The sequence below is a fragment of the Cyanistes caeruleus genome, chromosome 2 (assembly GCF_971803275.1).
Source record: "Cyanistes caeruleus chromosome 2, bCyaCae1.hap1.1, whole genome shotgun sequence".
Classification (NCBI taxonomy): domain Eukaryota; kingdom Metazoa; phylum Chordata; class Aves; order Passeriformes; family Paridae; genus Cyanistes; species Cyanistes caeruleus.
The window spans coordinates 91,540,931-91,556,283 of NC_141702.1; the positions used below are offsets into that span (position 1 = coordinate 91,540,931).

Genomic DNA, 15,353 nt, shown 5'->3' on the forward strand with positions numbered 1-15,353 from the left:
AGTGTGAGCACGGTTTGACCCATAACGAAAACAATGCATGTGCCACCAGGCTGCAAGGACACCGGGTTTACAACTGGTGACTTGGAAGTACTTACGGTATGGTTTATATGTGATTCCCTGTGAAAATTGCTTTGTTTTCCAGAACTAAAACTAGCATTTTAGGAACCTTTTTTCACCCACTGAAAAGAACAGGAAGAGTATTTTCTTGGCTATGGCAATACTAGAATTCCTTGGCTGTCAAATGCTTTCCTAAAATTACTGAAAAAGTCTTGATACAACAATTGCTGAGAGCTGTCTTGTATAACTTAAATTCTATTTATACACTGAGGCACTGTATTTTATAAAACACTAAGATTATTTTGGATGCTTATTGTAGGATCTGAACTGTTATTCTGGGAAGAGGAAAACATGCGATAAGTTTGCTTAAGTGACTTTGTTTAAAAAAAGGATGAAAACAGTCCAGTGTACTTGCAGATTTTAAAAACAGAAAGTAATTTAAACAGAAAATCACAACAAAAACAATTCTAATGATAGATTCAACATAATTATGGAAACACATTCTGAAGAACTTTTTCTAAAAGATAAAATTATTTTCTTTATTTAGACAATTGAAGGTAAAAATAATATACAAATAGGAAGTCTGCAATAGGTAAATTTCTAGATGTTAACCCCTAAGCCTTCTTTTGAAAATTATACTCAAAGAATGGAGAACCTTTCAAAATACTATAATTATTCTTTTTTGTTTAAATGGTAAGCTAAATGGAACATAATCTTATCAGCAACCTTTAGTAGCTATTACTATACAAACATCCAAAGAAACTGTTGATTCAGTTCATCTGGAGGAAACATCTGAGAAGAAAAATCATGGAAAGTATTCAAAGCCTACAATAATTACTGGGGTATCAGAACTTGCAACTAGAACATTAATATGCAAACTACACATATATATTTACTACAAACCAGTATACTACACTGTAGTGTTGTACATTACAGTAACATTTTATCCTAAATTATAACATGTTGCAGTAAGAAAAAAACCTGCTGTGGGATGTGATCTCAAACTCACTTGTTTACCTGAAGGAGTCATCCTATTTAATGTTGTGCTTAGGTGCTCAGCTCCATCAAGGGGGTATTCCCTGTGTAGTTCAGCCTAAGTATGCCTTGCTTAGAATACCTGGCAGAAGAGTAAGATGTCTGTGGAAATGCAGTACAGTGCATAAGGGAAAGGAAAACTGATTGTCTGCAGCAGCTTACCTTGTTTGTTAGCAGCTGGCATACTTGGGGTACATAGTCGATGAGACAACCTCCACCAGGAAAGACTGGGATGTGAAGGGCAGATGATCCTCCAAGGGCACTAGAAAAATAAGTTAAGAATACATTACATGTACAGTCCCTGGGATTTGAAAATTATTTCTGCGCAGTCCTCTTTCCCTATTCTTGAAGTCAGAGGGCCAAGAGGAAGTATATTTTATGCTGTGGTGATAATACAAAGTATTGAGTGATACCATCTACAAAAACAGGTTATACCATGATCCACTGTAAATTAACCACTTAAATCAAGAGTATTACTAATACAAAACATTCTCTCAGGAAATAGCTTCTTCGTTGTGAACAGTTCTGTTTCTTAGCTCTCATCAGTAAGATGTGGAGCACTGTAGTTCAGGTGTCTTGTTAGTGGGGGGTAGAGGACCTGAATTCCTCAGCTATTCTAAAATTCACCTTCAGTCAAACCAGCTAAGAATAATCTAAATACTTGAGACTGAGGAGTCATAGATGGCCAGATGCAAATATCAGTCACATAATCTACTCCAGTTTTGGACTTCCCAATGGAAAACAGATGCTAACCTACTAAATCAAAGGGGCAGTGGGTCAGAAAGATATCAGGTACATGATGTTGTAAGGAAGATGCTGAAAGAAAATGGGTTTGTTCAGTCTTCAGAGAACATTGCAGAGGGGGGGATACAAAGGAGGGAAGCTGAAGGCATACTGATGCCTTCAATTACCTAATGGAAAATTATAGAGATGGTGGAGTCAGAGGCTTCTTGTTGTGGTGCATCTAAAAATCTTGGTATCTCCCAAGGGTAAAACTCACCTCTGGTTTGTGTAATGTTAGGTCCTACCTGAGAACCTTCTTTCCCTTCCCCCTTCCCATTGGCTGTGACCTCCCTGTATCCCCCGATCACCCCCACCCCCCGGTATAAGAGATAAGACCCACGGCATTTCAGTCTCTCTCTTGCCCCGGATGGATGACAGACAATAAACCCGGGATTATTCCAGCAAGTTTGAGCCTCCTGTGTCTAGATACTTTGAGTCCATGTTGTATCCACTCCAGGACACCCTCTGCCACCTGTGTCCCAAGACAAGCGGGGCTCTCACCACAGGGGGCAAAATGCTTGTGTGCCCTGTGGTACCACTGACTGACATCAAGTGTCCCATCACATACTTGATATCTGAATGGTAGGAATTCATAGAAGTAAGGTAACTTTAGGCAGCTTAACCATTTGCCTTTATCAAAGGACAGAAGACTGAAACACACCTGCTGTTACTCAGGATAATGGCTTCTTTGGTGTGGCAAGATCTAACACTTATTTAAATCACGCTGTACAAGGCAACAACTAGGTGAAGTCCATGCTACTTCCTGCTAGCAGCACTGACCTAAATCTTTCTTCATAGTCCCTTACCAAATCAAAATTTGCATTACACACTGTGGCTTACATCATTCACTAACCATCGAGAACCATCTTGGACATCATTAAAAGTATCAAAAGCTAAGTTACTTTGTGTGGCTTTCTGTTTACATGCAGTTTCCATGACAAATTACTGGCTAGAAAGAAAAGTTCTTTGCAAAACAAGTCTCTTACTCTCCAACAGGATCTGGCCTCTTATTTTCCTCAGTGCTTGATAAGAAACCACTTTGGTAGGTATAAAAGTCTACAGTCATACATCCCTTTGAAGGAACAGAGCCTACATAAATCAAAAAAAATCCCAACCTCATAATGATGTATATGGAAATCTGCTACTCAGGCAAAACAGTCTGGATTTAGCAGACTGTTCACCACATGGAACAGTTCTGCAGGTCTGGCTTTTGCATATGCAATGATGAAAAAAAAAAGCCCTGAGTACACCACAGTTGCATAAAAAAAACAAACAAACTTTTTCAGCAGAAGTAAGACTTGAATGGGATTTTTTAAGAACAGAATTCAGTTTCCTTGCTGCTACCCCCTTACTAAAATTATTCACACAAGAATATAATTTTGCAACTTGTGGATGGTTACAAGCAGTGAAGTGTGACTATGAGACGATTAGACAGTTGGAACATTTCTGAAACACTATGTTCTTACAAAATTGCAAGTATAGGGGTCCATTGGTCTCTAACATTGGAGAATGGAAGACTTGACCTCCTGCTGTGTTACAAGTGGGTTGTGAACCTTACTTTAGAACCCTGACTTCCAGTTTATTAAACTGCTTAAATATTATGTAAATAGATCCATAAAAGCCTCCAATCTCATACACAGAGCAATTGGTACTGTCCACTTTGCATCCTGCCTTGCCTCATTTGACACTGAGTCCAAGTTCCCTTGTAGCATGGACATACCACTGAAGGTGATCAGATGACTACAACAGGAATTACAGGCTTCTCTCAGTTACAGTAGCAGGTTTGAAATTAGGAGTCATGTGCAGACTACACGTGCAAAAAAAAGCTTTCGCTCCTATATCATAAGCTTACAATACATCTTCCACACTGAATTATTATATTATGATTTGTGAGTAAGGGTTTCCCATTTTACCTGTATCCATCTCTTGAAAGTAGCCATTCTGCAAAAATGTGTTGACATAAATGGAAATCCAGACCTTCTCAAATGCAAAAGAGACTGCTAAAAGGTGTGGTTTCTGAGAAAGAGGTCCCTCCACAGAAAGAAGTCTGAAGTTTCTAGTATAATTATCCTCTGTAAACAGAATAAAGCTGTACAATGTATAATTTATGTTCTGTAGAAATAATTATGGGTAGGGAAAATTAAGAGTGGACAGGCTTCTTTGTTCCCTCTATTGGGTCAGAGAATCTGTTTATTAAATATTTTAATAAAATACTGCATTTGCACAGGACCATGCCTCTGACCATCTCAAAATTGTCTACAAACATTTAGCAGTTAAGATTCTTCTGCCTTATTAAACTGATACTTATATTTTATTTTTAAACACATAAAGAAGCTATTGCTCCAAGTTTGACTAAGCTGTACTACAATGTCTCTGTCATGCTAAAGGAACATATTTGCAGTACCTCACAACCCTGAGACCAGGCAAGAGGCTGTAATAATTTGACTTAAAATAAACCTGCAACTGAAGGAAGAAGAGATTTACACAATTCCAAAGAAGGACTTGTAAAGCGTGCAAAATGGAGACAATCAGGAAAGGGAATGTTGCCATGCAGCTCAATATCAAAGGCTGCTTTTTGAGGTACCTCACTGTGCAATCAAAAGAAGAAGTGCCAAACAAAGTGCTGTAAGAAGCCTTTTATAGTGAAGGACATTTCATTTGGCAAAGTATTTCACCAGCACAAGCTAAAGTTTGCTGCATGTCAAATTTGCTTTCCAGATACTTGGGCCTTTTAGAGCATAGACCTTAAACACCTGTTTGCAATCAAGCTTTCCTTCTCAGTATCAGTGCTATACACCCCTTATAAAAAAACCCTGTGTTCATTTTATCAAGACAACAAAAAATACTAAACAAAAAGCATGAAGACATACGATGAGGAAGCACAGACAACTGCTTCCCTTCCTTAGCTGCCAGAGTAAGGCTAGTTTCAGTACAATCAACTGAACTGTGTTTGATTTTTACACTTTTTTTCCAATGGACTGCTACTTTTCAAAGGTTAGAATTCTAATAGTGTGGTAAGCAACAGTCTTAGGGGATATTATTTTATTTCTACCAGTACCAGATGAAGATTAAATACATGGTAGATCTACCTGTCTCAGAGATAAGGTTGTACAAACATGCTGGAACAAAGACCTGTGTGCCTCAGAATTTTATTTGCTTGCTCTTACTCTAAGCCTACTCAGCTCTGCAAACAAACTTCATATATCCATTTTAAGACAGAGCAGAGACTCGTTTGCAGCAAGGTCCTGTCCTCTTGAGTTTCCAGTCAGTCACAATGTGATTCTGATCCATGGGCTGTGAATTAAATTGCATTTTGTGAGGAACTCACTATTGAATTCAACAAGTGCAGCAGTCAGCCTGCATTAATTGAAGTTCTGTGACATGATGAAATACGAGTTCAGAGAGCATAGCTGGAGTATGTTTACATTTCTGCTGTTGACTGGTGCGTTCCAAGTGACTTGCTCTGTCTGTCTCTCTATAGATCTATTTATTCAGGCTGACATACAGCATGCAAAATTCTTCCACATTTTTTTGATAACTTATAATTAATTAAAATGTCTTTCTCAAGAAATCATCCTCAATAAATGGCTTAGAATTATTTCACATTATTTCATTAGTTTAGGGAAGTGACTGTTTTTGTTCCTGGGTAAAGAAGAAGTAGAGAACAAGTTATTTGCCTGTCCTTAAAAGCATCACCTCATTAGAGAAGAAGGGTACTTGCAACTTTCAAGCTCAGAAGACTGGGTGCTTTAGCAAGGCACACTTACAAGGATGTCGAGAGATGCTCTTACTCCTATCCCTATAACTCTTGGGCCTTCCTAGTTCCTATTTTGCTTCCTTCTTTCTCCAAAGAGAAAAAAATCCAGGTTTCTCTAGATTGCAGGGAAGCTTAGGAGTTCATTCTGAAAAATGAGGATTATTTCAGACTACACTCTACATCACAGTTTAAAGAGTTAAGTGCTAACACAGGTTATGCTACTACAGCTAAGGGCCTGTGCACACATAATACAGTTTATGTTTTGTGCCCCCACCATACCGGCCCCCATTCCCCATTTCCAAAAATTACATACGTTATTCTGTGAAACAAGTATCACGTAGCAAAGAACATTTACAGAAAAGCTATGAAAAGGAGGTACCTTACCTGATAGGAGTTTGTTTTTTTTTAGGGAGAGTAGAAAATGTGTATTTGGGTAAGGAGGTCCAGAACTGTAAGAACCATACTTATCCTGAATACAGTGTGATATAACATTAAACAGCTTTATACCTAAAGAAAGTGGTATGTAATATTGACTGCACTCAACATTTCTAACTCAAATATATTCTTTCTGCAAAACACACAGAAAATAGGGAAATGACATGTTCAATGATTGTGAATGAGGAAGTTATAGATTTGTCTAACTTTGAAAATATAAACAATTTAAAAACTTGCCTCTGAGTGGAAAGACCTTTTATATGGGTTTAAAGTAATTATGAGCTTTTATGGCAGTGTTAAAGCATTGTCAAATCAACGTACTAGTGATGGAAAGTAGACTTCAGACTTTATAGACTACAGCTCTTTATTTTACCAAGATACACCTTTTTAACTCTCTGTAATATGTGCCGTATTTTGAAACTGAAGCACACTGCAGACTGACGTGAACATTAAAAGGGTTTATTACACATGACAGCTATATCCAAGAGTAGCCTCAAGCATGTGGAAAGAAATTCCCTTCTTTTTGCTCTTTTTTCCTATTTTGAGAGGCATGTTAAGGGCTTTGATCTCCTTCCCTGTTCTCTTTCTCCTTTGTTGCTGAAGTAAATAGTTGACTTTTTTTCTTTTGCAGTTTCATCACTTTAGTACATTACACCATTTGGCACAAGAGACACAAGGAACCACATCAAATAAAAGCACGTGACCACAAACGCTGCCTTACCAACCATGATCCCAGATTTGCTGTCAGTTTATGATTTTTCAGACTTGCCTGACTGCAACCAAATCCCTCCTATCACACAAATAACGTGGTAGAAGCCTTGGGATAGTTCTTTGATCAGCAACACAAAGCTCAGCAGTAAAATAACAGAACATTTGTACTGAAAAATTGGACAGTATAGCTTGAGACAGTGTTTCCTTCCCTTTCTTGTAGCAAACATAATTAACACATTGCTCGTCCACTCAAATCAATCACAAAGGGAAGCATGTCCAAAAAAATTTCCATTCTATTTTTAAAGAAAATTTTTACTTAGAATTACCTCTACTACAATACTGGTAAAACAGAAATGTATGTTTTCAGCTAAGAGATATAATCTGAGGCATCTGTATTATTGAATGTAATAGAAAAAGAAATACAATCACAAATAGACCTAGAGGGAAAACTATACCAAATCTACTTTTCTGAAGAAAGAATCCCAGTCAAACTCAGACTCAGCATCTGGCCATTAGAGCTGAAAATATGATACCATCATTTTTTCCTTGATCTACTAGTGGTTCAGAGTAAATTCCTCTGAGCTTGTCCTGACTAGTGACTGGAAAAAAATATGAAATAATCACTTTAAAGAGCTATACTAAAACCAGAATGTATTCCATTTTCACAGAATGTGCAGAAAACTGCAAGTCAGACTTCATGAGCTTTATTTCAGCTCTTCTGCTGACCCTGTATGTTCTAGCAAGTTATTTCAACCATTCTGCTTCTCTGCTTGCCCACTTAAAATGTTAAGATGTTTATACTGAAGTACACATAAGTTTAATAATATTCACAGACTAGTACAAAAGCTGTGGGATGAAGTAATCTGAAACTACTAATAAATACTATGTTTGGGTTATTCCAACTTTTCTGTTCTGCTGCAGGTAAAATTTTAAGAAAGAAGCAGTTGTCTATAATGTATTAGCCATTTTACACGAAGTGGTTATACCAAGGAGACTTACATTAATTGTACAGATTCTAGGTTCTAGCAGACTTTAATCTATCAGACTTATATGCAAACAATAGCTAGAGTGATTCAATACTGAAAGATTTGTGGGGATAAGACTTCTGTCCCCAGGATTCTACTCTTTCTCAAAGAAAATAACTCAAGAAGCATGAGATTAATAGATGGTTGATCCTATAATTACATTAGAATTTGTTTCTTTTCATCCCTTCACTGACAGTACTGAGAGCTAGAGGAAATAAAAAAAAGATACTCTTGCACTATCAAGTTTTTCTTTCTGCTGTATGACAGCATAAAAGTCTGGAAATATTTGTATTTCCTCTGTATTTGATAAATCAGGACTGAAAGGATTTTTCCTTTATTTAATGGATTTTTACACGCAGAAACATTCTGCATAAAGGGGACTGCCAGATTTCTACTGGTGTGTTGAGTGAGTGCAAACTTGGGCTGCCAGGGCTAGGAAAGGGACCACTCCACCATCCTCACATTTCACATTCTCTGAAGAAATAAAACCACAAGAGGATAACAATTACTACCTGGCTGATGGGACACTTGATGTCAGTCAGTGGTACCACAGGGCACACAAGCATTTTGCCTACAACAGGCACCACATTCCTTTTTTCTCAGGACTCACTTTTATAAACTGACCCATGGCTTACAGCAGACAGCTGGGCAGGTAGCCCAGCACAACTGATTGCCCTCTGGCACTTCCATCAAACCTAAAGGTACGAACTTGAGGAAAAGTTCAAGCAACAGAAATTATCAGTGAGGCTACAAAGTGTACTGGTATCAACAATATCACTCCATAAAATGGTACAAAAATTATGGTCACTTATTCATTCTGACAACATAAAAGCAAGAAGTGTAAAAGCAATATATTTCAAACTGTTTCAAAGTATTAATACAGAATTCTTTTCCATTTTCTAACAGGTTCAAAAAGAAAATATGTAAAGTTCCACAGGCTGTAAAAAATATCATTCTCTTTAAGGCGAAAAATTTCTGACAAATGTTACTTTTGTGTTGCAACTTATTGAACTGATGTCCCCCTTAATTTTTTCTGCAAAAACAGCACTAACAGCATCATGTACTGCAAATGTACTATACTCAGTCAATTGGAGCAGATAATAATGAGAATCCATAACAAATGACAGAAGAACTGAATTTAGAGACACTTATGATTCCAAAAATAGAACTTTCATGTACCCTTCCCTCTCCCTCCCAAAAGGTACTGCTTACTAGTATTAATTCCAATTAATAATATTATAATAAAAAATATTTTTTTTCTAAATAATAATTAATTAAAGAATATTTACAGGAAACAGATAAAAGAAGCCGTGAATCAGTTGCTAGATGCCTACAGTTTAAAGAGGAGGGCATGGTTCCTGTGACAAAGAACTTTCACAGGCCAGTATTTCAAGCCACATGCAGAGAGGGGAACTGAATGAGAGGGTAGAAAGCATGTACATTGAAGAAAGGAGACTTAAACCATTAACACTTACAATGTGGATAAATAATTTCCAAAGCAATTTGCTTATTTCTTAAAGGTTGGCAACAAATTAAGAGAAACCTGAGTGAGAAGTGAAGAAACGTCAGAGAAGATTTTCAGAGAGAATTCAATGCACTAAGGAAATAACAGCAAATAAAACTCCCAAACAACCAGGAAAAGTTGTAAGAAAGAAATCCAGACAAATAGAGCAGCAATAAACACAAAAGAACAGAAAAAGTAGATAAGATAAGCAACATGGGCAGGTAAGTAAATAGAGTACTGTGCAGTCCTGTTTTGTTTTCATTACCACAGATGTTCAAAAACTTATAAATGACGATTAAAGAAATTAATTAAGATGCCAAGAGAAACACCATGTCACCTAACCTCCTTCAATTTCCTTCTGCATGGATCTCAGAAAGAAAAGCAAATGTGAAAGAAGCTGAAGACTCATCACAACTATGACAAAACAAGATTTTGGGTGACGAAAACATCAACTGTAACTGAATTGTAAAACTTTTCCACCTTGCACTGGTTTGACATGCCAACATAAATCCAGGAATTTGCTTAAAATTATGCACAATCCCCAATTCTCCTTCTCATGAACTATGAAGGAGGAAAGTTGACTCTGTTATACAAAATTTATTCTTCAAATTCCCGTTCTTCAGAAAGGTACTTTTAATGGCATTACCTATTTTGCTGATGTATTTATAACCACCTAAACTGTGAATATATTAAGGGCCTTCTAAGTAGCAAGTAAAATAATACTGGGTATTGGCTCTTCTACTTCAAGGCAAAAATGCAAATGACTTCTAAGAGTTGTCTCAAAGGAACTAAAAATGGTATAGCATGAAGTCAGGAGCTAGGAATTATAAACTTCTGCATAAAGAAGAAAAAGAAAGAGAATATTGGATTGCTGGTATGCTGTGAGCAGTATGCTCCTCTGAAACAATAGCACTCAATAAATTAAGAAAAGAATCCAGTGATGAAGATCTCCCAAACAATTCAATTGAACAGAATATTTATCACAAATCACGTACATCTTCTCTTATGATCTATCAATAAAGTAGGTAACATAAATTTATAATTGCTCTAAGATGGTATCAGTTACATGTGCAAACATATGCTGTATCTATCTGTAATTTCTGATCACTCTTTCAGCATGCATTCAGTAACATCCAGTTTACTATACTGTGACTATTCACATGGCAGGTAATTTGCTAGTACTTGTACTAAACCTGTGATAGCAGTGTCTATCGCAAAGCAGGAAAATGACTCTCAAAACCTGTAAGACTATATTGCCTTCCCTGCCTACTGTTCTTGCCTCTTCCTGAAGAACAACAATCATTTCCTATATCTTGCAGCCTTTTATGTTTTGTGATTGCACTTGCTCATATAGTTCCTTTTTTTTATGTTCCCTAATCTACTTGCCAAATTACAATAATTATCTCTTATTGTTAATACTTCCCTATATTGCTTAATGGTCACCATTTCCAGTGACATCCATTTTGTAGAGCATTTATTTCTTGCCTTTGTGTTAAAACACTGCTGTGTTGTAAACTTCTCTCATGTAATTTTTTTCCCATTCTTTCTAAGCCAGACAGTAATCCTCATTTGTGAGTCTCATCTATCTGAAAAAACATTTAGTATGAAACTTCCTGTCCATTGCTTCATCAGCATCACGTTTAATTAGTGTACATGAAGAACGAGAAATACCTACTGAGAGGGCAAAAAACTTGCAGAAAAATTTCAGAAATGAAATGACAGCAACATGATGGAAAACTTCTGGAAATGAAGTTGAGCATTTGGGTCATCAACAATAATGCCTGAGGGAGACAGAAAGGTAAAGGAGAAAAATGTTTTTCTTTCATACATCTGGCTTCTGACACTGATTTCCATGTGTATGCAGCATGATTAAAAGGCATTCTTGCTCAGATCTTGAAATTGGCTTTATCTTATATTCACAAATTATGTGGAATGCTACAAGTCTGGTCTGGTGCTCTGGCTAAATGCTCCAGTAGGCTGAGTGCACTCTGGTTTTATGTAAGACAAATACACATGTGGACACAAGGCAAGAGAACATCAGTTTTTCATGTAAACACAGCCACTGTGGCTTGACAAGCTAATATGAACCATGTTAAACCCTTACTCATTTAACAAGGTGATATCAATCTCAGACAGTTTTACAGTCCCTCTCAGAGTCTTTACCACAGGAATTTGTGTAAGTCTGTTTTGTTCCTATGAATACAAATAATTCAAAATTCATCCTAATACATTCAAAACAGAGGGAAGCAGAGCTATGGATCACATGGCACAAGAGCAGCCTTTGATAGGTGGGAAGACCGAGAAAAATTCTCAGAAGAAAACACTGGCACTTAGAAACTCCGGTCTCACACCAGAAGTAACAAAGGTTCCTTCTGTAAAAATGCAGATACAGGTCTACTTTTAAAAAAGAAAAGAAACCCACAGGTCTTCACTGTGTCAAAACTGAAGCAGGGATCCCATATATACACAAGAAACTGGAAATCTCATAATTTGTAACTTAACAGCAGGGCTGTCATTCAGAAGGTGAATACAGGGATTTTCAGGATTTTGTTTACACTGGTGCCTGGGTTTTGGTCAGGGAGCACATTCATTATAGCATGTTCTACAAGGCAAAGACTGGAGAAAAAAATCCTTTTCACAAAGATTCCCCTAATCCCAGAAGAGATAATGAACATTCACAGTACACGTACAAATATCAGTCAGGTCACGAGTCAAACATAGACACTTCTACACCCTGAACTATCTTTAAAGCTGTCCCTCCTTACCTTAGAAGTTGCAAATACTTACATGGCCATGAAAGACAAGAATTTCACCTTTACATTAGTATATCTTGTCACCTTCTAAGGATTTTATTAATATTACTTAGCATTTAAGTTGAGTGGTAAGATAATGAGATGGCCTAAATGACATCTGCAAATAGATGTATTTGTGAATTAATACTGGATGCTTTGATAAACCAGCCTCTTCAGTCGAAGAATGACATTTTCAGAAAGATTGTCAGCTTTTAAATAATTTCTGTTCTGTCATTCAGTATGACTGAAGTATTAAGATTACATCTAGAACTGCTTCCTAAATAAAGTATTCTCTTTTTGGAAATTATATTAAGGCTCTTGAGTCATATAGATATGTAAAAAGATCAGATGATTACCAAAAATAAAAGGATTGAAACAGTACATGTCTTATTAAACTACCCTTTCCCCTAAAAATGCAAAGTGTTTTAAGAACACATAATACAATTTCTGTATAGTGCTTCTACAGATTTCTTCAAATACATTAATACACAATCCTTGATACAATTTATGTCAGGGAATGAATATTATTCTACACTAATAAAAGCTGAGCAGAACTCACAACTACCTCAGAAGTGGAGTACGACCAGAATTTCTCAAGTAGGTCCTCAGCATCTTTCAAAATGAAGTTTACTACTGAGCCATTTCAGTTTACCTGAAGTTCTGCATTCCATCAACTAATAACATTGCAGTGTCAACAAAATCCCATGGATACTACCTACTCAGGCAGGTTAACTGTTTTCCCATTTTACAACATTTAAAGAAGACACTGCACACTGTCTATGCTATCCATCTGCAACCACAGAAGAACATGATTTCAGACTGAGACAACTTCACAAGCTTTTTTTTATTGTGAAGATCTGTCACTGAAATGAAATGTTATTTCATGTTTCACTGAAATTAAAAGTTATTTTTGAATTGACTTAAGAATATAAAAATGAAACCTTCCATATTACTTAAACCTATAGATAGTGTTTTAGAATTTAGTTTACCTGTGACAGAAATACCTGATTTGGGGCTCCTGCATACTTAGGTTATTATTTTGTTGTGAAGACAGAAGTTCTCAGAAATCATATGCTCTTTGCGTTTTCTATTATTTCCTGTCTTCAACACACCGGCAAAAAAGTTTTAAAGTAAATTATAATGAATGTGCTAGTTTATGAAGATTTTAGGTATGCTGAAGTTGGAGTAAAAGAGAAAAAAAACCTGACCCTACAAAACCGAAAAGTACACTTGTAAATTTAAATATAAACTTCCCTTTTTGTATCCTGTGTTCACTGGGCTTTCTTCTTGAAAATGACTGAAGGCTTTTCCTTTAGTAATTACTTCTATAGTTACTGCTTCTTTGGATACTGAAAATTGTTAATTACTTTAAAAATCGCAGTGGTTACACTGACAGCAAAGAAATCATACTTATCTCATGTTTTCAGATTTTTTACCTTTCACTAAGAGCTCAGAGTAATGATGCAACACCAGGATACTAAACATGCCCAATTTCACTTCAGATTAAGAATTAGGCATAGAGTTTAAAAAAAACCCAAAAAAACAGCTGTTTCGTGATACAAATGAGGGAATGAGATTTGATCCTCTTTTACTTAGGTAATCCTTATCTACCTAAAATAAAAATGTACTTAGAACCATAAGATTTGGATCTACTGTACCTAATACATTGTTTTCAAGCAAAAAAGGAAGCAATAGTGACATGAGAGTCTTTAATATCATACATCAAATTCTGACTTCACAAACAACAGCCAATCCAATAATTTCTCTTATTTTATCCTTTCTCTTGTTTACTGGTTTAAACTTGGCAGTTGTCTAATGCAATACACTATTTATTTATGTATTTATTTATTTCAGTTACTAAAACCCTGGATACATAAATCCTTATCTGAATGTTTCCTTGAGAAAATGAGATACTGCCTTATTACCTCTACAACCACCTGCACCAAAATACATAAGCTCATAAGCAAAATGTGTAATATTAAGCATTTTTGATTAATATCAGCATTTTTGTCCCCCAAACCCCCCAAAAAAGTCATAATTTCAAAGTTTTCGTTTACACATCTGCAGTAATTTGATCCTCTTCTGCACATATGCTGTAACAACACAATATTACCAATGTTAATGTCATACCAATATATGGACATGACCTAATAAAAGTTGATGAATTACTTCTTTATGAGTTTTACGTATGTGAATGCCAGCTATAATATTCCACAGATGTAATCTCTGCATTTCTTTTATTCCTGACTACCTGCCAGTCAATCTTTACCCATCTTTATTTGCACGAAACAGGACTATTCACAGGACAAGTAAGAAGGAAGTTCATGAATAGCATAGTAACAAAGTCTGGTTTCCAGTAGACTTCTACAATGCTTCGGACTGACTTTTTACATGGGCTGCGTTAAAGCCACAGCACAGCATGAATTCAGTCCTGATCAATATCAGAGAAACCACACTGTAAAGATGTCCTAAATGCCTTTGCCAAATGAAAAGCTTCAAATGTTGTTTATGCCTTGCAAGATATCAGAGTATGCATTCAGGAGAGGTATCTTGACTGAAGAGAGGCATTTTTCACCTGATATTTAATACAGCATGAATTTTGATTGAAGTACTTCCTAAGATTAGAATATTTGTAACTTCTTTCTCCCATATTGGCTCTCTGCTCACTGAATTCAGTGAGCTTCAGCACTGTACTCAGCACAAAATACAGAGGGCCTTCAGCCTTTCCTTCAGGTGCCAGTAACAGTATTTGCCACTTCTTAGTGGTTATATTCATGAAACGATGGGAATTTCCTATTTTCAAGACTTCTACCTTTCTGCAATTTTTTTTTTCCAAATTAACCAGCAGGCTCAAAAACATTAGCAGGACAAAAATAACAGATACCTGTATGTACAGATAACATGATCATATTAATTTTACAGTTAGGAAGCCACATTAAAAAATAACCCAAATTTTCCACCACACAATGTGTCTAGGGAGGAACTAGAGTCCTTGGCAAAAGTAAACAGCAGGAAGACAGCCAAGACCTCAAGCTCTGTCTATGCAGAAAATTATAGCAATTCCAAGAAACTCACCCCCAAAACAACCCCACTGCTTAACCTGAAAGCTTAAATAAAAAGCTTAAAATCAACTGGTAAAACTCACATTGCACATGCAATTCAGAGACAGGACAGTGCTCCTAAGACACTTCCTGAATAAGAACAAGCATAGGAAACTTCATCCCATTAGGTAAATCATTTGTCAAAGCTACTGT

General features: G+C 36.3%; 1 protein-coding gene across 3 annotated transcripts in view; it reads right to left on the bottom strand.

The window, feature by feature from the left end:
• The window catches only part of BABAM2 (BRISC and BRCA1 A complex member 2), a 167,242-nt gene that overhangs the window by 39,049 nt on the left and 112,840 nt on the right, over positions 1-15,353 (bottom strand). For all 3 annotated transcript variants that reach the window (XM_086870020.1, XM_086869998.1, XM_086870009.1), the window contains exon 8: positions 1,255-1,354. In XM_086870020.1, coding sequence (XP_086726146.1) covers positions 1,255-1,354 — 100 coding nt within the window. The remainder of the gene's footprint in view (positions 1-1,254; positions 1,355-15,353) is intronic.